This window comes from Carcharodon carcharias, chromosome 5, assembly GCF_017639515.1.
Source record: "Carcharodon carcharias isolate sCarCar2 chromosome 5, sCarCar2.pri, whole genome shotgun sequence".
Taxonomy (NCBI): domain Eukaryota; kingdom Metazoa; phylum Chordata; class Chondrichthyes; order Lamniformes; family Lamnidae; genus Carcharodon; species Carcharodon carcharias.
Window position 1 is genome coordinate 107,047,929 of NC_054471.1, and position 26,517 is coordinate 107,074,445.

Sequence of the window (26,517 nt, forward strand, 5' to 3'; positions counted from 1 at the left end):
TTGACTAGTGGTATGGCTAGTTTTGGACCTTGTACTACAAGCAGGATGTTATCAGAACTCATCACCTTTGCTTTACCCTGTGCATTCAGTCATTTGATGATTCCACTGGAGGCAAGTTTACCAGCTATAACTAGATGAACAACACAGCCCTATAAACAGGACTAGATGCACAGCTTGGTTTGCATCACAGATAAATGAGTGTCACACATATCCACACTCAAATGCAAATTCACAAGCTACAAATGACAAAATGGATAGATATACTATTTAAAATAAGGGATTGGACCAGTGTCCCTGATGTAATCCACCAAAACTTTCTCAGACTGAGTGCCTTGTTTAAATAGTTGCCCCTCCAGTTGTGATATTACAGGACCATGGAGAGCACCATCATGAAGTAACAAATTATTACACAACACTGAACTGCCATTAAGATTGGAAAGGCATTTGCAGCTGTATAGATTATTGGGATGTAGTTTAGGTTCAAACTGTGATACAAAGGCTTCTCTTTGGCATCGTAAATTTAAGGCTCGCTTTGTCACTACCCATTGATGGAACCCTGACTACTCCAGAGATAAAAAAAAACTGCGGATGCTGGAATCCAAAACAAAAATACCTGGAAAAACTCAGCAGGTCTGGTAGCATCGGTGGAGAAGAGCAAAGTTGGCGTTTCAAGTCCTCATGACCCTTCAACAGAACTAAGTAGAAATAGGAAAGGGGTGAAATATAAGCTGGTTTGGGGGGGTGGGGGGTTGTTGGGACAAGCCAGCAGTGATAGGAGATAACCAAAAGATGTCACAGACAAAAGAACAAAGAGGTGTTGAAGTTGGTGATATTATCTAAAAGAATGTGCTAATTAAGAGTGGAGAGCAGGACAAGCAAGGTAGCTCTAGTGGGAGTGGAGTGAAATAAACGATGGGCGGAATACATTTAAAAATAATAGAAATAGGTGGTAAAAGAAAAATCTATATAAATTATTGGAAAAAACAAAAGGGAAGGGGAAGAAACGGAAAGGGGGTGGGGATGGAGGAGGAAGTTCAAGATATAAAGTTGTTGAACTCAATATTCAGTCCAGAAGGCTGTAAAGTGCCTAGTCAGAAGATGAGGTGCTGTTCCTCCAGTTTGCATTGAGCTTCACTGGAACAATGCAGCAAGCCAGGGACAGACATGTGGGCAAAAGAGCAGGGTGGAGTGTTAAAATGGCAAGCGACAGGGAGGTCTGGGTAATGCTTGTGGACAGACCGAAGGTGTTCTGCAAAGCAGTCACCCAGTCTGCATTTGGTCTCCAATGTAGACGAAACCACATTAGGAGCAACGAATGCAGTAGACTAAGTTGGGGGAAATGCTGCTTCACTTGAAAGGAGTGTTTGGGCCTTTGGATGGTGAGGAGAGGAAGTGAAGGGGCAGGTGTTGCATATTTTGCGTTTGCATGTGGAGGTGCCGTAGGTGGGTGTTGAGTAGACTAGGGTGTCATGGAGGGAACAATCCCTACGGAATGCCGCCAGGAGGGTTGAAGGGAAGATGTGTTTGGTGGTGGCATCAGGCTGGTCAGAAGATGATCCTTTGAATGCGGAGGCTGGTGGGGTGATGTGAGGACAAGAGGAACCCTATCATGTTTCTGGGAGGGAGGAGAAGGCACGAGGGCAGATGCACGGGAGATGGGCTGGACACAGTTGAGGGCCCTGTCAACCACCATGGGTGGAAAACCTCAGTTAAGGAAGGACACGTCAGAGGAACTGTTTTTGAAGGTAGCATCATCAGAACAGATGCGACGGAGGCGAAGGAACTGAGATAATGGTATGGAGTCCTTACGGGAAGCGGGGTGTGAGGAGCTGTAGTCGAGGTAGCTGTGGGAGTCAGGAAGCTTGTAATGGATATTGGTGGACAGTCTATCACCAGAAATTGAAACAGGTCAAGGAAGGGAAGTGTCAGAGCTGGACCATGTGAAAATGATGGAGGAGTGGATATTGGAAGCAAAATTAATACATTTTTCACGTCCTGACGAGAGCACGAAGCAGCACCGAAGTAATCATTGATGTACCGGAGAAAGTTGTGCGAGAGGGCCGGAGTAGGACTGGAACAAGGAACACTCCACCTTGCTCTTTTGCCCACATCTGTCCTTGGCTTGCTGCATTGTTCCAGTGAAGCTCAACGCAAACCGGAGGAACAGCACCTCATCTTCCGACAAGGCACTTCACAGCCTTCTGGACTAAATATTGAGTTCAACAACTTTAGATCTTGAACTCCCTCCTCCATCTCCACCCCCTCCCTTTTGTTTTTTCCAATAATTTATATAGACTTTTCCCACCTATTTCCATTTTTAAAAAATGTATTCCACCCATCGTTTATTTCACCCCACCCCCACTAGAGCTACCTTGCTTGTCCTGCTCTCCACTCTTAGCACATTCTTTTAGATATCATCACCTTTGTTCTTTTGTCTGTGACATCTTTTGATTATCTCCTTCTATCACTGCTTGCATGCCCCAATAACCCCTCTTCCCCCCCCCCCCAAAAAACAGCTTATATTTCACCCTTTCCTATTTCTACTTAGTTCTGTTGAAGGGTCATGAGGACTTGAAACGTCAACTTTGCTCTTCTCTGCCACCAGACCTGAGTTTTTCGAGGTATTTGTTTTTGCCCTGACTACTCCAGTGTCCCATGTTATGTCTGTGGCATTACAACACCATAATGCACTTGATCCCTGCAAATGTTCAGGGCCAATCAAACCACTTAGCTCAAATCAAAGTCCAGTCCCCAAATTTAGGTACTCCATTTAGGCTGATGGGCTCCTCACCTGGTGAAAAAAATTCCACAACTAACGTTGAAAGACAGCATGGAGCCATAAATGATGCAACTTCTCACCACTGCAGGATGTCTCAAACTGCCAAATCTAGTAGATATCTTAAAAAGGTATTGTGAGCAACCGTTACAGTGGTGATGGTTTTATATCATTTCTCAGGAGTAACAGAATTGACTGGGGAGAAACAACTTGCTTTAGGAAAAAGGCAAGACTTAAACACTGAAGCAATGTCAGAATAAAAAAATGGACTGCTCAGAATTTCCAAAGTAAACCCAGCTCAACAGACTTTGATGTGCATGACAGGCATGATATTAAGGCGATAAAAACAAAAAAACTGCGGATGCTGGAAATACAAAACAAAAACAGAATTACCTGGAAAAACCCAGCAGGTCCGGCAGCATCGGCGGAGAAGAAAAGAGTTGACGCTTCAAGTCCTCATGACCCTTCGTCTGTCGGAGGGTCATGAGGACTCGAAGCGTCAACTCTTCTTCTCCGCCGATGCTGCCGGACCTGCTGGGTTTTTCCAGGTAATTCTGTTTTTGTTTTATGATATTAGGATGGACAGATTACAAGTTAACTCAATCTCAAGCTACAATGATGCAGCACTTGGTAAACATAGCAGCAAACAAAGCACTTTTTAAAAAAACTTGCCTGTGGGTGGGGCAAGTCAGCATTATTACCCTGATGGCAAAATAGATCATATGGTGTAGGATGTGTCACATGCACAAAGTGGTTGGCAGTTCTTTCCCTTCCAAAACAGAATCAATAAAACATGACTTCTAATAACAGTTAGTGGTCTTTGTCTAGTGCTAGGTACAGAACATCTGACCATATGGAACTTGACTTCTGGGTTACTACTCCAGTATAATAACCACTGGACAACCATACCATGCAGTATACTAGCTCTACTAAAGTAATTGACTTAAAATGAACCATATAATAGATAGCTGGGAATGATGCCAGGACACCCATCTCTTTGGGGGGCTCATCTTAATTGTTACTATGATTTACAATAATAACCAGGATTAGCCTCTTGTCTAATTATTTTTTAAAAAACGTGCTCTTATGGAATGATTAAGCAGTGCTCATCCCTGGGTCCTGCATGTTCTTTCACCATAGCTTTAAAGTTTGTACCATCCTCATTGCTCCCCCATCTTGCATGCATAATCCATATGAATGGTTTCATCCTTAACTGTTTTTGATACAACACAGTAAAAAGTCAAACAGATGAAGACCCATCTTACATAGTATTATTAACTACAGACAAAACCTTGAAAATGAGGCGGTCCCACAAGATCAATACAACAGATTTTTACCCAATGGCTTCCAACCAGCCAATTCAGTGCATTTTCACGTAACCAACAAAAATTATTCAAAAAGATTAATTATGTCACCAAATTAGACAGAACTTGTGACAAATCATCAGTCCTACTAGGTTTCTCAAAACATGGGATTGCTAGATTTATGTTAGATAATACAAAAGAATGTAAATGGAATTGAGCTGAATGGGACAACAGGCTAAAGCAACTGAATGAAGCACAAGAATGGGAGTAGGACAAAGTAAACTTGTAGGTTTGCAGAAGGAAGTGTAAAAAGTTCTGGAGTTAAGTTCAGGAAAATTGAGAAAAACAGATTCCATTTATGTTCAACAGCTTTAATTTCTATGACAGAATTGTTGGTAAAGGCATTAGTTTCTATTTAAGAGTACAGCTTTAAAAACTAATAACTTAAAACTGCTACAACGTAGACTAATGAAATGGTCCACAATCCTTTCCTTCTGAAGTATTTACGATGCATTTTGATTAACCAGTCTTTTATTATGGAGCTTAAATGGTAAACTGTGATCATCCACTCTAAAGCTGGGCTTCCAACAGAGGAGGCTGAAGTGGCAGCTGATAGATGTAGAATTCATCTGCTTTTCTGAGCCTTCTGGGCAGACTTGGTGACTTTGCCAGCACCAGTAGCCTTCCTCTCAACAGCTTTGATGACACCAACTGCCACAGTCTGTCTCATGTCACGAACTGCAAAACGACCTGCAATATTTAAAGAGCCTTTGTTACTTTCAAGCTTGATATGACAGCAGGGGCAGCAGGTGTGGAGCTTTTACTTACCCAGAGGTGGATACTCAGAGAAGCTCTCAACACACATGGGCTTTCCAGGAATCATTTCAACAATGGCAGCATCGCCAGACTTCAGGGACTTGGGGTTATCTTCTAACTTCTTTCCAGAGCGACGGTCAATCTTCTCCTTTAACTCAGCAAACTTGCAAGCTATGTGAGCAGTATGGCAATCCAAGACAGGAGCATAGCCAGCAGCAATCTGTCCTGGGTGGTTCAAGATGATTACCTGCAATAATGCAAACCCAGTTTTGAGATTTGTGTAATACAACTTCAGGACAAACATTTTTCAATAAAGATAAATTACAATTATATAGCTATTTAAAGCAATACCAATAAAAACAGAATCACAGACAAAGATAATAGGGAAGATAATCAAAAGCTTCACCAATGATGTTATGGGGCACCTTAACAGGAGAGGTAGAGGAGCAGAAGGAATTCTGGAACTTAGGGTCAAGGCAGCTGACAGCAATGTCACCAGTGATGGAGCAATTAAAACTGCAAACACAGAAGGGGTAAAAATTGGAAAAATGAGATTCAAGGCTCACAGGGCTGGAGGAGGTTACTGAGACAGGGAGGGACAATTCCATGGAACCATTTGAAAACAAATGAGGACTTTTAGATTGTGGTATTGTCTGACCAGGAGCCAAAATAGGTCAGCAAGCATAGGGGTGAGGGGTGAATAGGACTTAGTGCAAATTAAGATATAGACGGCATTTTGGATGATCACATGTAAGAGTGGAAGATGGGACATCAGCCAGGAGAGCACCAGTAGAGTCAAGCCTAGAGGTAACAATAGCACAGATCTGGGTTTCAGCAGCAAATGAACTGAGGCAGGAGCAGAGTTCAGCAATATTATGGAGATGGAAGTATGCGATTTTGGTGCTTATATAAAGGCCAGAAGCTCATCTTGGGATCAAATACAGCAGGATTGTGAGTGGTCTTGCTCAGTTTAAGGGAACAGATTTTGTGTTGGGTCCAAAAGACAATGGCTCCAGTCTTCCCAATATTTAGTTGGAGAAAATTTCTGCTCAGACAAGCAGTGTAACAAATAAGTGGTCCAAAGAGGTGGTGATAACAGTTGAATGTCGCTGGCATAGACTACAGACTAGGTTCCATGTGTGACTATCATCAAGGGGTAGCATTTAGTTGAGAAATAGAAAGGAGCCAAGGATAGATCCTTGGGGAACTCCAAGAGATAATGAGAGAAGTCATTGACTCTCTGGTTAGGACATAAGAATGGAACAAAGGTAGGCCAGTTCCACCCAGTTGGATAACAGTGTACAGGAGCTGGAGGATGATGACATGGTCAACTTTATTGAAGGTTGCAGACAGATTGAAAGAACAGGTTGCCATGGTCACAGTCAAATAATATTTTTTGTGACTTGTACAGTGCTGTGGCTGGACCAGAACTGGAAGGATTAAAACATGGAATTGGAGAAAACATGGGTTCGGAAAGCAACAAATGCATTTAAAAAAAAATTGAGAGAAAAATGGGGGTTGGAGATGGTGTAGTTTGCAACAAAAGGGGTCATGGGTAGGTAGAGTAGATAGCTGGTGACCAATGTCCCTTCTAAACTGCACACAGCACAGCAATCGGTAATGTGCCATGCAGAGAACAAATTAGGCCACACAAGCAAAGTTCTCTTTAAGATGTGCATGTGTGGCACTTTAAAAGAACTATGCAGTGCAACAAGTTGGCTGCAACAGCAAACAGAAGTCAGGAAACATTGGTGATAGTAGGGCTTGGGGGGGGGGGGGGGGGGGGGGATTCAGAGGAGGGAGCAATCAACAATATCAGGCAAGATGAGAGCTAATAAAAAAAGGAAAGCTAGCTGGTCAGCAGTTCGTTTGGAATAGGTCTGAGGGAGCAGGAGGTGGCACTCATGGACAAAAGTCGAAAACACTACAGGGGATGGAACAGACTCAGGCCTAAGCTCTGGGCCAAGGCAGTCAGGAACACATTGAGGAAGTTTTCCCTGATGGCCTAGGGGGAAAAGCAGTAAGTTAGCTGGTTGTTCTTGATCCTTGCAACAAAAGTCCATAAGCTCCTCACACTCATTGAAGGAGAGGGTGATTTAAGAAGATGGTTTGCGAAGAGAAGCAGGGATTAACTTTGCATTCCTAGATATTCTTTGAATAGTGAATAGTTTTAGTAAATGGGCAATGTCACTTAATAATGCTTTAAGTGGTCCAGCCAGATCTGGCAATGGATGATTAAATCAGCAATTTGCCAAAGGTATGCAAATTTGTGACATTGAGAGCAGAGATGAGAGGTATACAAGGAAGACTAAAGCCGACACTAAAAACGGTTCTAGTGGGAAGGGCATTAAAAGTGGTTTGGGAGGTGTGATTTAGTATATCAGTAGCTGCCAAGAAAAGTCATGAATTGTAGGCCACAGGCCAAATAGTTGGAAATTCGAGTGCAGAGGTAAGTAACCAGTGGTAAAGTTTTTCCAGAGACAGGCAAAGAAATGAAGAAGTTGGAGGGGGAAGGTAACTATGGGCATAGAGCTATACAAGGGAATCAGAGACTGCTTTGCCTTAGTGTTAACAACAGGAGCAATGAAGTCAAGTGAGATCACAAGATTCAGGGGAGTGACCATGTGTGTGGGTAGAAGAGTTTACATGGAGGGAGAGATTTAGGGAGGAAAGGTCAGCAGTAAATTCAGGGCAGAGAGTCAAGACTGAAGTTGAAATCACCAAAAACGAGAAGTCGTTCAGTCCAGAGATTGAAGAAGGAAAGCAGAGAAGTGGGTAACAGAGCAAGAATGTTAAATTGGGGGCTTTTGAAGATAAGAATACTTGAGGGTGAAGGAAAGAGGTGGCATGATAGAAGGGAGGGATAAAGAGCAGGAAAAGAAAGGTTGGGTTCGGGGTGGGGCGGGGGGGAGGAGAGAAGGTAAGTGAAGGGCTTAGAGGTCCAGAGCAGCAGCAAATACATGCACCCAAACAGACATGGGAACACAAATTTACAAGCAGTCACAGCGAGTAGAGGAAACACAACATGGAGGAAAAAAAGACATTAAAGTTAGGTCTGATAAAGTTGCTGTAAGTTGGAGGGAATCAGCAATGAGCTGATGTCTGGTTGCAGAGACAGTTGAATGAAACCAGAGTGTTTATTCTATGGTTGGAACACTGAGGTATACACCTCAAATATTTTCTTTGAAAAAGCTGTTGCTACACCAAGGGTGTCTGCTGATGAGTCCCCTGGGAATCACTGCTGATAATAAGTAGAAACAATAAGGCACCATTTTTCTAACCATCAAAATTGAAAACGAAGAATTGATTGCAAAACACTTAAGTTTTATGATTCAAAACTAATTAATGCTCAGCTGTTACTGTCAGTATATCAAAAACCAAAAAAAGAGAAGACACCATTCCAACTGCCTGTTGCATTTTGACAGTGACATGGATACAATTGCTAACTTTAGCAGCTTCACAATTCAAAACAATAACCTTAAAATCTCAAAAAGCTACAAAACAGGTTTCCTTTCAGGACCAAAAGCCAGTCACACTATTAATCTGGACTAATAGGAAACTAATAAATCACTGACTTGTGAAGTGAAGTTGGCAGCTTCCATTGGTGGATCATTCTTGCTATCCCCAGCAACATTGCCACGGCGGACATCTTTTACAGACACATTTTTGACATTGAAACCAACATTGTCACCAGGCATAGCTTCAGTCAGGGCTTCGTGATGCATCTCAACAGACTTTACTTCTGTTGTCACATTAACAGGTGCAAAGGTTACTACCATTCCAGGTTTCAGAATACCAGTTTCAACACGGCCCACTGGTACAGTGCCAATGCCTGCAAGAGAACAAGAAGAAAAATCACAGTTTACATTCTAAAATCGGTACTCAAGCTTGCCAATCCAGATTAGCACCCAACAAGATCGAAGTTCAACAGCATCACTGCTTAGAAACAAACCATAAATATAGATCTGAATGCCATGCTACTAAGGTGATTAAATATGTAAAATGATCATTTAAATCACATATATTTGTTCTAAAAGTTGCTGTCTTCATTCCCTACCACTCCCCACACCCTCACTGTACCAGGATGCAAGAATGTGGTATACATTTTATTTTGACTTATCAGGAAGTCACAGTTTAGTGTCATAATTACTGCTTTGCTGATTCTTTATTAAATGTCAAAGAAACTTACCTTTAAGAACTTGTATTCAAGTTACTATTAAGAATTTCACAGTTGAACAATTAAGAGTGCAGGATTTGGATAAAACCAAATTTGACTAGGCTTAACGCCTTACACTGTGTATGAGGTAAATAACTGGGCAGTCTTCCGACTTTAATTCAGATCTTTAATATCCAATAGTCATTTCTGGCCACCCACTGATTGATTTTTTTGTACAAGAGGAAACTCACCATTAACTTCTGTCAAAAACTTAGATTTGATGAATATATTTTACTTTGAACAGCCACTTGACAATGTTCAAATCATAAAACTGCAATACTTGCCACCAATTTTGTAGACATCTTGTAGAGGAAGGCGAAGAGGCTTTTCTGTTGGTCGTTGTGGTGGCAAGATAGAGTCCAGAGCCTCCAATAGAGTAACTCCATTAGCATTACCCTCCTTACGATTGATCTTCCAACCTTTGAACCAAGTCATCTGCAAAAAAAAAATCTTAATTTTTTCTTCCTATCGTTGAACAGCAACATAGTCCATGGAACGTTTATACTGCTGCAGATTCCACAGATAATTACCCAATTTAGGTACATGCTTGGCAACTTGGAAAGGGCAATCAACTCAGATTAACAATGGGCTGGATTAAAGGCAGACTGGCACAGCAGAAAACAGTGGGCAGGCCCATGTGGGAAAGGCCCTGCATCGCTCGCCCAGCAATGCAAATCCACCCACCACACCTCCCCAACCAATGATTAAAATCGCAAGGGCAGAAGGATATGGGATACCTAGCTGCCAGAGACAGGATGCTAGTTAGGCTCCTTAATGAGCTAATTGACACCCATTATCTCCAAGCCCACCACAATTTATAGGTGGCTCAGATTGAATGCAAGTTACGTAGCTTTCCAGCTTGGCCTAAATAGCCAAGTGGTTATGGTACTAGGTTTGTAACCCCAAGATCAAAAGTTCAAATCTCACAATGGCAAACTATGAAACAATGAATGTGTTTGAGTGAGTTAAAATCAAGAGTTCAAATCTCACAATGGCAAACTATGAAAAAAAATGTAACTTCATCTGAAACAGATGGAAACAGGTTTACTCAAAAAAAAGAGTATCAAAAGTTCAAATCTCACAATGGCAAACTATGTAACTTCATCTGAAACAGATGGAAACAGGTTTGTACTTGAAAGAGTTACGTAGCTTTCCCAGGCTCTCTAAAAGCCACCCAACCCTAAATTGGGCATGCCAGCAGACTCCCATGGCTGTCATATATAGTCAGGCACTGTGCCCAATTGAGGGAACCAGCATCAGGCAGGTTGGGTGGCCACTGAAAGTTACATCCCCACCTTTGCCTCCAAACCACTCCCCCAGCCCCACTTCCCTTTGATCCCCATCCTGTTGTCACCCACCTTTGGCCTGGGGTCTAATAATGATCTGGAGCCTCTGGTGTGCACACTGCTGCCAGCTGCCACTGCTTCCCACTGACAACAATGACAAGCTGTTTGCTTCTGATTAGCCAGCAACTCTCAGCACGTGGGACTTTCAATTCCAGAGACCTCAAATGTAGGAAAGGCCTAATTCTGGTCATTCAAGCGACCAAAGGGCATTTGACTTTGTCAGATTCCCCCATGGAATGGACAGGGTTTCGCCACAGGTTCTCTGACCAGTGGGCAAGACCCCCATTAGCCTGACAAAATCCCAGCCACTGTCAAAAGTCAGGGTAGCCACCATTAGCAGCATGTAAGATTGCACAAGGTTGCTACAAACTAATAAACAAGTTGCAGAAAATCCAACAGCCCCTCTGAAGTTACTTACGTTAGCACTAGCCTCCAGCATGTTGTCACCATGCCAGCCAGAGATTGGTACAAATGCCACAGTGTCCGGATTGTAACCAATTTTCTTGATATAAGTACTGACTTCCTTGACAATCTCTTCATATCTCTTCTGGCTATATGGGGGTTCAGTAGAATCCATCTTATTCACTCCAACAATGAGCTGCTTCACACCCAGAGTGTAGGCTAGCAGGGCATGCTCCCGAGTCTGGCCATTCTTAGATATGCCAGCTTCAAATTCACCAACACCAGCCGCAACAATCAAAACAGCACAATCAGCCTGTAAACAAAAGTTAAGATTAATTTATTCACTTACAGTATCACCATGATTTTCAAATTAATGCCTTGGCAACTCTTGACATATACCTACCTGAGAAGTACCAGTAATCATGTTCTTAATGAAATCCCTATGCCCAGGAGCATCAATAATGGTAATATAATACTTGCTGGTTTCAAATTTCCAGAGAGAAATATCAATAGTAATACCACGTTCACGTTCGGCCTTCAACTTGTCCAAAACCCAGGCATACTTGAAGGAACCCTTGCCCATCTATGAGAATAAAAAGCAATTAATTGTGTAACATCAGAGTTGCTGCAAGCAAATAGAAAATGCTGAAATTATATGGGGACATAATTCCAGCATGCTAATGAGTTCTGTTAAATGAAAATACACTCAAGACAAAATTTTAAATCAAATCTTATTCACTGTACACTAACCATTGGACGACTTCTACATCAACACTTCTCAATATTTCATGTGCTGATGCCACAACAAGTAGTTGTTTTCTCTCAAACATCAGGCCACAAAGCCAAGCATTTTTTGCATTGGTGACTCACTAAGACACCCATCTTCCCTGTTCCCCTAATGCAGAATGCAAGAGCAGATGTGATTGCTCCTGTGTATCTTTACCTCTTAACAGGTCTCCAATGACACATCTAGCTGTTGGGGGGAAATCATATTGCTTATTATCTATTTCCTTTTTCTCTTTCTCATATCAGGTAGAAGACACCTTTTACTGGCATAAACTGTTAAAGCCAGTAAGTTATGGTGGTCATAAATTACTACAATAATTAGGAATAAATAATGGAAACTACATTTTTGAGGATGTAACTGGTGATTCCAGTGGTCATGCTGAAGATTTTGCATGTAGAGTCAGCAGCCCACCTGCCATCAGGGCATTGGTTGTGTATCCAGGACTTTTTGACAGGGTTACTGGAGATAGTTTCCTTTGAGAGAAAACTATCAGTTTTCTAAAGGATCATGGGAATACTACAGTTTTTGTTCGCATGGCCCTTAAGAATAAGGTTCTCCAGAAACCAAGTTCAGCAGGCGTACTGTGTCTTAAGGAATTTTGTTTTTAAGCATGAGTGGAGCTTCTTAGTCAAGAGGAGCAAACAGCTGCGACTCTGCATTTCCACTTTAATGCCAGTTTTACTTGCCACTTGGTCAATCTGAAATGGTTTTCCTTCAGGAGTGCAAAAATTGATTTGGATATAAAGCAAACTAAAACGGCATTTTGAATTGAATGACTTAATTTCCACATTCAATTAATATACAGTGCTGCAAATGGCTACATATTCAGTTAGCAAAATCCAGCTGAGTTGTTTAAGGCTGTGTATGCTATTTGTAATGTTTGGGTGGGGCTTTGACAGATGCCAGGTTGATAATACAAATGAGAACCAAGAGGGAAAGTGAAAGAAGAAAATGAGGCACAGAGTACAAGAATAGATTGGCAGCCAACAAAAGTGAAACCAAACATCTTCAATAGGCATATAAATAGAAGGGCTGATTTGAGTTTTTCTGATGATGTAACAGAGTTGATGAGGGTTATGCAATTGATATGGTGCACAATGACTTCCTAAAGGCATCTGATAAGAGTGCCACATAATAAGCTCACCAGCAAAGTTGAAGCATATGGAATAAAAGTGTGTGACAACATGTGTATAAAGTTGACTGAGTGACCTGAAACCTGAAAGTGGTTTTTTTTCTGACTGGAGCACACTATATAGTGGGGTCCCCAGGGTCAGTGTTGGGGCAACTAATTTATAATTTACATTAATGAGCTAGACTTGGGTGTGCACAGCACAATTTCAGAATTTGCAGATGACAAGACTTGGAAGTATTATGACCTGTGGGTAGTGATAAGAATTTAGAGGGCATAGACAGGCTGATGGAATGTGCAGACATATGACAGAGGAAACTCAGTGCAGGGTAGAGTGAAGTGATACATTTTGGTAGGATGAATGAGGAAAGGTGATATAAAATGAAGGATACAATTCTAAAGGGGGCACAGCAGCAGAAGGGGCTTGGGGGTATATATGCACGAACTGTTGAAGATGGCAGGGCAAGTTGTGAAAGCGCTAAGTATTGTTCAGCCTCAACTGGAGTAGCATGCAATTTGGGACAGGATGTGAAGACTTAGAGGGGGTGCAAAAAGATTTACAAGAATGGTGTTCCAGGCATGAGACTTCAGTTATGAAGTTAGATTGAAAGTGTGACTATTCTCAAAGAAAAAGGTTAGAGGAGATTTGATAGAAGTGTTTGAAATCCGAGGGATCTACAACATTCCCATTGGTAGAGGAGTTGAGAATCAGAGGACATCTATTTGAACTGATGGCAAAAGAACCAGAGGCAACATGAAGGAAAAATTTTTTTATGCAGCAAGTGGTTAGAATCTAGAATACACAGATTGTGATGGAGGCAGATTCAATAGGGGTTTTGAAAAAAGGAATTACCTGAAAAGAAAATATTTGTATGGCTACAGGGAAAGAACAGGGAAGTGGGACTAGCCAAGATGTTCTCAAGAGCTAGCATGGCATGACAGGTGGAATGGCCACCTTCTGTGGTGTAACCATTCTACGATTCTTTACAATTTATACTGTGAATAACATCCATGGCTTGAACACCAAAACAGAGAAGATCCAAATGATCAAAGCACAAGGAATTTGCTGCATACTTTTGAACCCTTAATTCTAGATTAGCTTTAGGCTGACAAGTGAATCCTGTAACACAAATACAGCTTTACAATAATACAATTAAAATTGCCAGTTTCTTTTTCTTTTAGACTGCTGGGTGTCATTTTCAAAGCTGCTGTAAACCTAGGCTATTTCCTTGGGAGTAGATGGCACACTACAACATCCACTGCTGCACTTGTCCAAAACATTTACACTGTCTTGGGTCCAGTCTCAAGGTGCTACCTATACCATTAAAGGCAAGGGGTGCACAGGTAATACTGTTTAAGAAAAAAGGTTGGCAATAAAAGGCTTAAAAATTTTCCTACTGCTCAAATATGGCAACTTCCCTAATTTTCAAGTTTGCTTACCTACAATAGAATTTCAAAACTAAAATCAATCTGAAAGGCACAGAATTATAATGTCAGTCAATGAACCACCCAATCCAACTCCTTCCCTTGAAGTACAATTAACTCCAGGATTTTCTATTCAGATGCTTCTCTAGATAAAGAAAACGCAAACAGGACAACCATAATAACATGCTGATGTAGGGATCCTGGATCAGTGCTCCAACCATGCAAGACCAATAAGCAATTTAACCCTTTGAGCACTCTAGCATTTCTAAACCATAATTTAACTTGGATATACATTCATTCTAGTTATGATTTTACAGGTAGAGAAATTTAATTTTGATCATATTCAATCAAATACTCATTTAAGGCCACCGGATAAAAGCTTTAATGTACTCAAAGGATTATTTTCTTTCCACCCAAAAGCCAGAAAACCCTGTACCACATTGTGGCACATTAACTGTTTTCTATATAATAAAGCTTAGCAGAAATGAATGGAGAAAGAGAGATAGGTAAGCGCAAACCCTGCTGACTCTATAGATGCAACATCTTGGATTCTCTTCAGAATTTAGCCTACCATTCACTTTGGTAGTTTCATTCTCATTTTTCAAGAGCTCGGATCCACAAAAACAGAATAGTAACTTCGTGTCTAGTTGCAGTGATGAATACAACTGAAGTGGGAGGGTTAAAAAAAGACAATTTCATTACAATGCAGTTTTGTTCAGTATCCTACATGACATTTACAACATTGTCATGCTCATCAGGACTTTATCATCAAGGTAACTTTCCAGCTATACATTAGCATCCATACAAGTTGATCTTCCTCATTTTCTCACCTCAGCAGCTTCCTTCTCAAACTTCTCGATGGTTCTCTTGTCAATGCCACCACATTTGTAGATCAAGTGGCCAGTGGTGGTGGACTTGCCAGAATCCACATGGCCAATCACAACAATGTTGATGTGGATCTTTTCCTTACCCATTGCTTTTGCCAGAGATGGTGTCAAGGTGCTATTCAGCCCTAAGGAGCCAGGGATGGAGGTTAATTGGTCGACGACAGAAAAAGGAAAAGTGAATCAACGCGATGCAAACCCTACTCTCCGCTTTATGGGCGACATGGAGTTTATTCTAATAATCCCCTTGTTACTAAAGACAGTGACTATTTTCTCCCCAGCTACCAATTTGAGTTATTGCCTACTTCCCCCTCCAACCTCTTTCCCTCTTTTTTTTAAAAATATCTCCATGACAATTTCTACTACTTCGATAGATACCTGCTGCCTCTCCCTCTCTAACGCCCCCCTCCATGTTGCTCACCTCCATTTTGACTGGCAATAACCGCACGTCCCAGGTTCGGACACACCGGCCATTTTCTCACTAACGGGCACCGAGCTCCGGCCCCCGGGGACTCCCTCCCCGCTTCTCCGGACAGAGCCGGGAGGGGAGGGAGTGGGGGGTGAGATGGAAGGTGGGGGTGCAAACGGCGCAGATTTTATTCGTTTCGTTAAACAATAACAACCCGACAATTTATTTTTTAAAAATCGCGGAATTATTCGCAAAATAAAACCGCCGCCGCCCACCTGTCGGCTGCACTCGATCTCTTTCCTTTTAATTCTAACGATGCCAAAAGGGCGGGCGGCAGCTTCAAGGAGGGAGGCCGAGCGATCGGCAGCTCCAGCAATTTGGGTACAGAGGGCCGGGGGATGGAGAGCCCTTATTCACCGGGGAATCAGCCCAACCCACCAGACCCCGAATGACCGCCTAGTCGGTGATGCGTATAACAGCAACAGCCCGCGGCTTCCAATTCCACAGCCCTTCGCACCTATTCCAGCCACCGTGCTCCTTCCCCCAACACCTACCGTTTCCGTTTCTACTTCACCATTCCCCCTCCTAACAACGGTGATTTTGCGGGGGGGGAACGACGCGTCGAACAAGAACCGCCCGGTACCCACCTGCTCCACACGCGCTTGGGAGACAAGCCGAAAGCGGCTGCGTCACAGCTATTAATAGGTACGGGAGGGGGTCCGCCGATTGACGTCAATTGCAACCCCCCCATCCCATCCCATCCACCGGCTCGTGCTCCGACCCCGGCCCTCCCTCACCGGCTTGCGCTCATCCCTGAAGTACCAAGCAAAATGTATTTAAAGCTGCCATTTGTCATAGCTTTCAGATAATTAGCCCCCTTTTTAAAAAAAGGAGAATATTAAATTTATAAGGTTTGGAAGACAAACCACATTTCAACCAAACCTTGTTTTTTTTGAACCAAATTTGCTTATATATAATTAGTAGTGAGGTATGTAACATACCGCTCCTTGTCCCCATTTCCCCCAATAGATGGTGGGGTAGGTACTGGGTTAAAGTGGGTACAACGTGAATAACCCCACTACAGGTAAACAGCAAAAGCAGCCAGAAAGTTTAAAAAAGGTTACATTCTGGGAGGTGTGAAGCACTTTTTTTTGCCCAATAAAATCACAGAATCACACAGTGCAGAAGAGGCCCTTCGGCCCATCGAGTCTGCACCAACACGTGAGAAACACCTGACCTACCTACCTAATCCCATTTACCAGCACTTGGCTCATAGCCTTGAATGTTATGAAGTGCGAAGTGTTCATCCAGGTACATTTTAAAGGATAAAAACAAAAAACATGTGAGGCAACCCGCCTCAAGCCACCCTCCCAGGCAGTGCATTCCAGACTGTCACCACCCTCTGGGTAAAAAGTTTTTCCTCACATCCCCCTAAACCTCCTGCCCCTCACCTTGAACTTGTGTCCCCTCGTGACTGACCCTTCAACTAAGGGGAACAGCTGCTCCCTATCCACCCTATCCATGCCCCTCATAATCTTGTACACCTTGATCAGGTCACCCCTCAGTCTTCTCTGCTCCAACAAAAACAACCCAAGTCTATCCAACCTCTCTTCATAACTTAAATGTTTCATCCCAGGCAACATCATGGTGAATCTCCTCTGCACCCCCTCCAGTGTAATCACATCCTTCTTATAATGTGGCGACCAGAACTGTACACAGTACTCCAGCTGTGGCCTCACCAAGGTTCTATACAACTCCAGCATGACCTCCCTACTTTTGTAATTTATGCCTCGATTGTTAAAGGCAAGTGTCCCATATGCCTTTTTCACCACCCCACTAACATGTCCTTCCGCCTTCAGAGAACTATGGACACACACGCCAAGGTCCCTTTGTTCCTCAGAACTTCCTAATGTCATGCCGTTCATTGAATACTTCCTTGTCAAATTACTCCTTCCAAAGTATATCACCTCACACTTTTCAGGGTTAAATTCCATCTGCCACTTATCTGCCCATTTGACCATCCCGTCTATATCTTCCTGTAGCCCAAGACACTCAAACTCACTGTTAATCACCCTGCCAATCTTTGTGTCACCCGCAAACTTACTAATCCTACCACCCACATAGTCACCTATGTCGTTTATATAAATGACGAATAATAGGGGACCCAGCACAGATCCCTGTGGTACGCCACTGGACACTGGCTTCTAGTCACTAAAGCATCCTTTGTCATCACCCTCTGTCTCCTACAAGTAAGCTAATTTTGAATCCACCTAATCAAATTACGCTATATCCCATGTGCATTTGCCTTCTTTATAGGGCTCCCATGTAGGACCTTGTCAAAGGCTTTGCTGAAATCCATATAAGCTACATCAGTTACACTACCCTGATCTACACACCTGGTCATCTCCTCAAAAAATTCAATCAAATTTGTTAGGCATGACCTCCTCTGACAAAGCCATGCTGACTATCCCTGATCAAACCTTGCCTCTCCAAGTGGAGATAGATTCTCTCCTTCAGAATTTTCTCCAATAGTTTCCCTACCACTGACGTGAGACTCACTGGCCTGTAGTTCCCTGGCTTATCTCTACAACCCTTCTTAAAAAGCGGAACCACATTAGCTGTTCTCCAGCTTAAACAGTAACTTGATCATCTAGCACCAACAGAATAGAGCAGCTAAGTTTGTAACGGTGGGTTGAAAGTGCAGGTAAAATTTGCACTACTGTACTTGTCAGGAAAATCTCGCCAATTGGTGTCATCCTGCAGGGAAGTCACAGTCGGGTACACTTCAAAATTTAACTATCTCACTTTACACCGTTGTGAGGAAACCTTGCCCAAGTGGACTTGAGAATTGATGATTTTGCTTGATTTTGTAGATGAATTATAAAGAATCAAATCATTTTCTTCCAAATCTGAAGGCATAAATGGCCTAACTCATTAGAGGTCAGTCATTAATGCAGGATAATATTAATACTGCCAAAACTTCTAAGCTATATTATACCATAAGAAGGGAAACTGGTTGCAGTTGGTTTTATAGTTATTGCATTGTCTTAACTAAATAGACATTTAAAAATTGATGGGTAGTTTTAATCGTTTGTTAAAGTAGGGCAACCTGACAATTTCTGAAGTTCTTCTGAATTGGGGTGATTATGAGCTTGACTACCCAAGTACAGTACGGTTCCAGGAAAAGAAGTGGGAGACAGACTGTGTAGCTAGTGTGTTCGTTGGCTCAGTTTCAGAATGGTGAGAACACCATGAGAACAAGGCAGCATTTCTCAAGGTTACCAAAATACAGATTAGGTATCTGATATTACAGACACACACTTGATAATAGTATCCAATTATGAAGCATGTCAGTGGCATTGCTGTGCCCAAGTGATGATTTTTTAAAAATAAACATTCATATAATTATTGTAATACTGCATTCATAAACCAGAAAAGCATGCCAGCTTTTGTGTTACCCTTGGAACAAGTACAATAACTGTTACAACAGTGTCTATTGTGTACTGCTGAAAAAGAGACATTCTGTGTGAGCTTTTCATCTTGCACTTATCAGGACAGATCACAAGATTGCCGACAGAAGGGGACAACAATTTATGCTGCATGAGAAGAGAGTGCTGATTGGTTGGCAAGTGGACTCTGATTGGTAGAGGCATTGCCATGGAGAATGCAGAGAACAGTTAACCGCCAAGCTATTGTTCAAATTCAAACCAGGCAGGTTGACTCTGATTGATTGAAGCAAAGCCACGGGGCTCTACCCTTTGTAAACGGGAAGAGAAGCATGTCCATGCATTGCACCTTTTTCAACTAATCAAAGTCTCGGGGCACAGCCATTCCCTGGTTCATTCCCCATGGTAATGCCTTGACCAATCAGAGTGGACCTGCCTGTTTGAATTTGAACAATAGCTTGGCAGTTAATTGTTTCCCTGCTGCATTCTCCATGGCAATGCCACTACCAATCAGAGTCCAGTTTCCAACCAACCAGCACCTTCTTCTCATGCAGTTGTCCCCTTTACTGTTGGTAATTTTGCAATCTGTCCTGATAAGCGCATGAGGGAAAGCTTAGACAGCATGTCTCTTTTTTCAGCAATACTCAAGTTCTGTACTACCAAACAACAAAGTGACTGTTGTACTTGTACATCACTGAGCTTGGACAGCAGGAACATAGGAACAGGAGTAGAGCATTTGGCTTCTCAAGCCTGCCCACCATTCAATCGGATCTTGACTGATCTGAGACTTAACTCCATATATCTGCCTTTGGCCGATATTCCTTAACACCCTTGGATAACAAAAATCTATCAATCTCAGTTTTAAAATTAACAATTGATCAAGCATCAATCTCCATATGCAGAATAGAGTTCTAAACTTCTACCACGTTTGGTGTGAAGAAGTGTTTTGTAATTTCACTCCTGAAAGATCTGGCTCTAATTTTTAGACTATGCCACCCAGTCCTGGACTCCCTAACTAACATAAATAGTTTCTCTCTATCTAAAATATTTGTTCCCTTAATATCTTCAAAACTTTGATCAAATGACCCCTTTAACCTTCCAAATTCCAGGGAATAAAATTCTAGTTTGTTTAATCTCTCCTCTTAGCTTAGTTCTTGGAGTCAAGAGACCATTGTAATAAATCTTCACCGCAATTCCTCGAAGGCCAATATATCCTTTCTAAGATGTGGTACCCAAAACTACACACAGTACTCCAGCTGTGGTTTAACCAAGGCTTTGTAAAGCTAAAGCATGACTTTTATCCCCTTTTATCCTATTGCTCTAGATTTAAGGGCCAGTGTTCCATAAGTGTTTTTAAACATTTTCTGCACCTTTTCAAAACATTTTAATGTTGTGCACACATGGACCTCTAAGTTCCTTTGGAACTTCACTGTTTAGACATACTTTAAAAAAAAGAAAATTTCAACAAAACAAAATGGGAGAAGTGAGTCGGAATAACCAACTGGACTTTGATTTGTTTTTTTTTTTGGTGTGAGTGATTTGATAAAGTGCATTTTATTACATTTTATAAGTTTTACCTCTTTTTAAGTAAGGGTTTCATAGAATCATAGTATGGTTACAGCACAAAAGGAGTTCACTCAGTCTGTTGTGTCCATGTCGGCCCTCTGTAAGAGTAACTCAGCTAGTCCTACTCCCCCACCTTTTCCCTGTATCTGTCCAATTTTTTTCCCTTCAGAAAAGTAGCTGAACTATTATTATTATTGAAAGCCATGGTTGAATCTCCCACCAACAAACTCTCAGGAGTGCATTCCAAACCCTAACCACTTGGCGTATCAAAAAAGCTTTTCCTCATGTCACCTCTAGTTCTTTTACCGGTCATCTTAAATCTGGTTCTTGATTCTTCTGCCAATGGGAACAGAATCTCCCTATGTACGCTGTCCAGACCCCACCTGATCTTGAACTCTTCTGTCATATCACCTCTCAACCTTCCCTTCTCTAAGGAGAACAGCCCCAACTTCACCAATCTACCTACATAATTGAAGTCTCTCGACCCCAGTACCATTGTCATAAAACTTTTCTGCACCCTCTCCAATGCCTTCACATCCTTCTTAAAGTGCTATGCCCTGAATTGGACACAATTCTCCAGTTGAAGCCCAACCAGTGTTTTATAAAAGTTCACCATAACGTCCTGGATTTTGTACTGTATTCTTCAATTTATAAAGCCCAGATCCCCAGTGCCTTACTTACCACTTTCTCAACCTCCCCTGCCACCTTTAACAATTTGTGCACATATATCCCTTCCCCTTTAGACTTGTATCCATTATTTTACCTTGCTTTTCCACATTCTTCCCACCCAAATGTATCACTTCACACATCTCTTCAATAAATTTCATCTGTCATACATCTGTTCATTCCAACAGCTTGCCTATGTCCCCATGAGGTCTATCACTATCCTCATAGTTCACAGTATTTCCAAATTTTGTGTCATCAGCAAATTTTGAAATTATGCCCAGTTCCACCTTAGAAAATAATATGTACCTATGTTCAAAAAAGTTGGCTATTTTTTCAACAATAGATTCAGTCTCTCAACTTAAATGTGTGCAGGAGCGGAGGGACCTGGATGTATATGTGCAAAGATCATGGAAGGTGGCAGGACAGGTGGAGAGAGCAGTTAATAAAGCATACGGTATCCTGGGCTTTATTAATAGGGGCATAGACTACAAGAGCAGGGAGATTATGCTGAATTTATATAAGACACTACTTAGACTTCAGCTAGAGTATTGTGTACAGTTCTGGGCACCACACTGTAGGAAAGATGTGAATGCATTGAAGAGAGTGCAGAAGAGGTTGACAAGAATGGTTCCAGTTTTAAGAAACTTCAGTTATGAAGATAGATTGGAGCGGTCGTGACTGTTCTCCTTGGAGAGGAGAAAGCTAAGAGGAGATTTGATAGAGGTGTTCAAAATCATGAGGGGGCTGGATAGAGTAGCTAGAGAGAAACTGTTCTCATTCATAAAAGGATCAAGAGCGAGACAGCACAGATTTAAAGTGGTTTGCAAAAGAAGCAAATGTGATGTGAGAAAAAGCTTTTTTACACAATGAGTGGTTCGGGTCTGGAACGCACTGCCTGGAAGTGTGGTGGAGGCAGGTTAAATTGAGGAATTCAAAAGGGCATTAGATGATTATTGAACAGAAACAACATGCAAGGATTACGGGGAAAAGGCAGGAGAATGGCACTGAGTCATAATGCTCATTTAGAGAGCTTCTGCAGACATGATGGGCTGAATGGTCTCCTTCTGCACCGTAACCATTCTGTGATTCTGTGAACCTCTGTTAAAGGTTTTTGAAGGAAACACTAACAATAGAAAATCATTCTACTGGAGACAAGGCTGATTATTTTTAAAGCAAGAATGTGTGTCTTAGTGCTAATCACTCCACAATTTGTTCAGCCTCATGGCTCCTTATTCAAACAGCAGTATTGACAATTCAAACCATTAACTTTGATTTTTTTTAACAGTAAAAACTGAGAGAAACAGAGTTAAAATTTTGAGTAGAGTATGATTCTTCTTCATATTCAACTCGAACCATTAACTCTGTTTCTCTTACCACAGATGCTGTCTGACTTAAGTGTTTCTAGCACTTTCTGTTTTTATTTCAGATTTCCAGCATCCACAGTATTTTGCTTTTATTTGATTTCTTTTGGCATTGTTGTGCTCATCAAAAGTGAGGACTGTTAGTGCTAGGGAATGGGGACCAATCTTCCTCTACTATTCTCCAACCATGTGCCTCAAACCAATAGCAAATGAGGTTCTCCTCCTGCACCAACGTGATATTTTCCTACTTTCCCCACTAACCACCAGTCTTCAAAATACTTACCCTTTGTTACCAGGCATTGGATGGGGTAGTGCCAAATGTGGAAGCTTATAAAGGTGCTTGCTGCTCTGCTTGACTTGGAGCTATAAGGATACCTTAATCAGAGTTTTGGATTTAAAGAAGTACACTTAAAAGTACACTTAAAAAAATAATTTAACTCTTTCACATAAGAGGCTTCTTTTCTCTCTCCCAAGTTTTTTCCCATCCTCCCCTGATGACATCAGTCCATGTTGTAGGGCTTTGAGGAAGCTGGTAGCTGGTACATTGCCCAAGTGTTGTCTCTAGGCAATTTGGCTGACTATTTCACTTTGGGGAAGGCATCACAACACAAAATGATCCAGTACACGCCCAATATCCACAGTGGCCACCATAAAGCTGAAGTGGCTAATTTTTCAACTTCCTAGCACATGGGGGCTGAGACCAATGGTGCTGTTTCCCTGACAAAATTCAGCACCGACTAGGGATTGAGTCAGGAACATTCCTGGCCTCTAGCTCAGTACCATACCAGGCATTGCAGTTGCCAGATAAAGTGTTAGTTATCACATCAGATTTGCGCAGGAAAATGCATAATTTGTCGAGAAGATCTTTTTGAAGGGTGATAAACTTTCACTGTTGGAAGCACAGTTTAAAAGTAGAACTCTACATGGATGCATATTCAACAGAAATTACATCCAGTATTTATAAAAGCAGATTAAAAATAAGAAAGATCAATGGACATATGTAAAATAAATCTTCCAGATTGTATGCAGCGACATTAGGTGCATTTTCCTTTATTGAATGGCCTCAGTTGTTTCTGGTCTGAGCAACCCAAAAACTTGAAGCAACTCTTGTTGGATAGCACTTACATCTAATGGTAACACAATGGTTAAAAGGCTTGTTATTGTCTCTAATATTAAAAATGAAGACACAATTCATTATGAATCATTCTCTGAATACGGAATAGGTCGGCCCTCTTCAACACCAACTCGCCCACACCCCACCCAGCCCAATGACTCTGCAGGCTTTTCCAGTGAGAAGGTGGCTCGTACAGATTATTTTTGATTCCTGATCTGTGCTGAGTTAACTGATCATGGGCAGGTGGCATAATGGATTAGGAGGGAAAAATTAGCAAGATTCCTTTCTGCTTAAAAATTGACATCTGGTGCTGTAAATGCATTATGTTGGCAAGCTGTAACAAGTGGAGTGCTACAGGAATCAGTGCTGGGGCCTCAACTGTTTACAATCTACATCAATGATTTGGATGAAGGGACCGAATGTATGGTAGCTAAATTTGCCGATGACATCAAGATAAGTAAGTTATATAAGAGGAGGTAAAGTCACTGCAAAAGGATATTGACCGGTTAAGTGAATGGGCAAAAAATTGGCGAATAGAATATAACGTGGGAAAATACGAACTTGTCCACTTTGGCAGGAAGAATAGAAAAGCAGAATATTATTTAAATGGAGTGAGAATGCAGAACTCAGTGATACAGAGGGATCTGGGTATTGTGGTACCTGAATCACAAAAAGTTAGTATGCAGGTACAGCGAGTGATTAGGAAGGAAAATGGAAAGTCGGCACAGGAATGAAATATAAAAGTAGGGAAGTTTTGTTGCAGTTGTACAGGACCTTGGCGAGACCACATCTGGAATATTGTGTATAGTTTTGGTCTCCTCATTTGAAAAAAGATATATTTATGTTAGATACAGTTCAGAGAAGGTTCACACGACTCATTCCTGGGATGAGGGATTTGTGAAGAAAGGTTGAACAGGTTGGGCCTATACCCATCAGAATTTAGAAGAAAGAGAGGTGATCTTATTGAAACATGCAAGATACTGAGGGGATTTGATAGTGTAAATACTGTGGATATTTCCACTCCTAGAACTGGAGGACATAGTTCAAGAATAAGAGGCCTACCATTTAAATCAGAGGTGAGGAGAATTATTTTCTCTAACATGTGGAACTCTCTTTCCCAGAAAGAAATGGAGGCTGGGTCATTGAATTTATTCAAGGCAAAGTTAGACAGATTTTTGATAGACAAGGGAGTCAAGGGTTATGGGGGCAGACGGTAAACTAGAATTGAGACCACAATCAGATCAGTCATGATCTTATTGAATGGTGGAGCTGACTCAGAGGGCTGAATGGCCCATTCCTGCTCCTAAGTCCTATGTTCCTATAAATGGGTTGGTGCCTTCTGGAGTAGAAGGAAATTGGAAACAAAGGACAAACTAATGATAGAAACAATAAGAAATTGTTACTATTGGCCTAACTTTAACAGGGGAGCTAGTATACATCCTCAAGGCACAGCCTCTGATTTACAACCAATACTAAACCCTGGCAGTCTGATTAAAGGTTCAACAAGTTCAATTGAATAGTTCCACAGAAGTTTGGATTCAAGACAATAACTTATTATCTTTGGCACTGGTGTCATTCATATCGAAATGCATATCCAAAAAGAGACAATGCAACAATTTGGATATTGAAAAGGTGTGCTTCTTCCAAGTTGCTTACTTATAAAATAGCTTGCTTCTTGGGTTTACTTTCTGGTAGTGAAAGTTAGGTCTTCACAGGAGGACTGGAATCCTCTTTGGACAAGTAATTCAAATGCCAGAAGTTATTCTTGGATTTTTTGGTCATAATATTCTCAGATCATTAATAAGAAGGCATTTATTTGCATGAAGCAGCATTTATTACAAATTTCTCAATACAAGATTTGTTGGACGATCTTAAAGCATTGGGGTAAGTTAATCAATTCCTGAACGTTACCATCTACAGAATGCCCATTCTGAGTTGTGGTAGGACTGGCCAGAAATCATTATATCATTTTTATCAATCGAAATGTTGCCAATGGAAAAATAATGGACATTTTTAGCCAACTGTAATCAACTTGATGTTCTTAAGTTAGGGTTGAAGACACAGATGTATAATAAAAAAAAAACGAGTAATCTGAGTTATTTCTTTTAACTGAGTAATGAAATTACAATCTTCACATATAGTCTGGAACAAAAATTGCATTTATTACCTCTGATTTCAGGATTGTCCCAGAAAAAAACATTTCTCACGATATTTAAAATTTAACAATCTGGCAACAGATTGGAATCATTCAAAAACCCCTGAGTTTTGACTGAAAGGAATGGCAGGTAATATTTCAAAAATAATGGCCAAAACTTGTGCAGTTTGCATTTGACATACATACAATTTGAAGGATTCCACAATATTTGTGCTAAATGTACTAAAAACGGTAACTGGCCATTAAAGAAATGGCAACATTAAGGGGGTTTAATTAACAGTGAAAAAAAATTAAAAGCTGGAGTTGATCCTTAAAATAAACCAGTTATTTTCATTTTTAGACTGCCTTTCATCCATCCCCATCAGTACACTTCCCTTAAAATCTTGCTTTCATTTTTGCCTTACAACCATGAAAAAGCTGCTTTATTTTGTACTGTATTTTGGAATAAAAGACTGAAATACATAAAGTAAGGCAATGTGTTTATCAAGCTGGTTTTAACATGCACAGGTGTATTCTGTGGGTAGAATGGAACTTCTAAGATCAAGCAGTTGATGTTCTTTCATCTTAGGTGGAAGCTACTATTTGGTTTGGTGGCTCAATGGGCTGCCAAAATGATTGAACTCTTCCAGCTCTACAACACCAACAGCTGTATCCCACAAACTCACCTTTTATCTAGGTAATTGTCTGTGCAGTCCTGAGCTTGATTGGCATATGT

The 26,517-nt window shown here is 41.4% G+C and overlaps 1 protein-coding gene across 4 annotated transcripts; it reads right to left on the reverse strand.

Moving 5' to 3' along the window:
• Positions 1–4,435: 4,435 nt before the first annotated feature.
• On the reverse strand, positions 4,436–26,517 carry eef1a1a (eukaryotic translation elongation factor 1 alpha 1a). Of its 4 annotated transcripts, none has more exons than XM_041187845.1 (8): positions 26,468–26,517; positions 15,032–15,213; positions 11,264–11,443; positions 10,877–11,173; positions 9,397–9,547; positions 8,472–8,728; positions 4,909–5,143; positions 4,436–4,830 (listed from the first exon to the last, which is right to left on the reverse strand). In XM_041187845.1, the coding sequence occupies exons 2-8, from the start codon at positions 15,173–15,175 to the stop codon at positions 4,706–4,708; spliced, it is 1,389 nt and encodes a 462-aa protein (XP_041043779.1). In that variant the 5' UTR covers positions 15,176–15,213; positions 26,468–26,517; the 3' UTR covers positions 4,436–4,705. The 4 variants fall into 4 exon arrangements, with proteins under 4 accessions (XP_041043779.1, XP_041043778.1, XP_041043777.1 ...); XM_041187844.1 differs by lacking the exon at positions 26,468–26,517 and adding an exon at positions 16,142–16,150; XM_041187843.1 differs by lacking the exon at positions 26,468–26,517 and adding an exon at positions 16,049–16,109.

Bases quoted from the DNA above. Each gene is read 5' to 3' on its own strand.
- eef1a1a (XM_041187845.1), bottom strand. From the start codon at position 15,175: ATGGGTAAGGAAAAGATCCACATCAACATTGTTGTGATTGGCCATGTG. The intron at 11,444-15,031 runs GTGAGAAAATGA...TTATTCTCATAG, and splicing joins TTGAGAAGGAAGCTGCTGAG to ATGGGCAAGGGTTCCTTCAA. The intron at 4,831-4,908 runs GTAAGTAAAAGC...TAAATATTGCAG, and splicing joins CTCTGAGTATCCACCTCTGG to GTCGTTTTGCAGTTCGTGAC.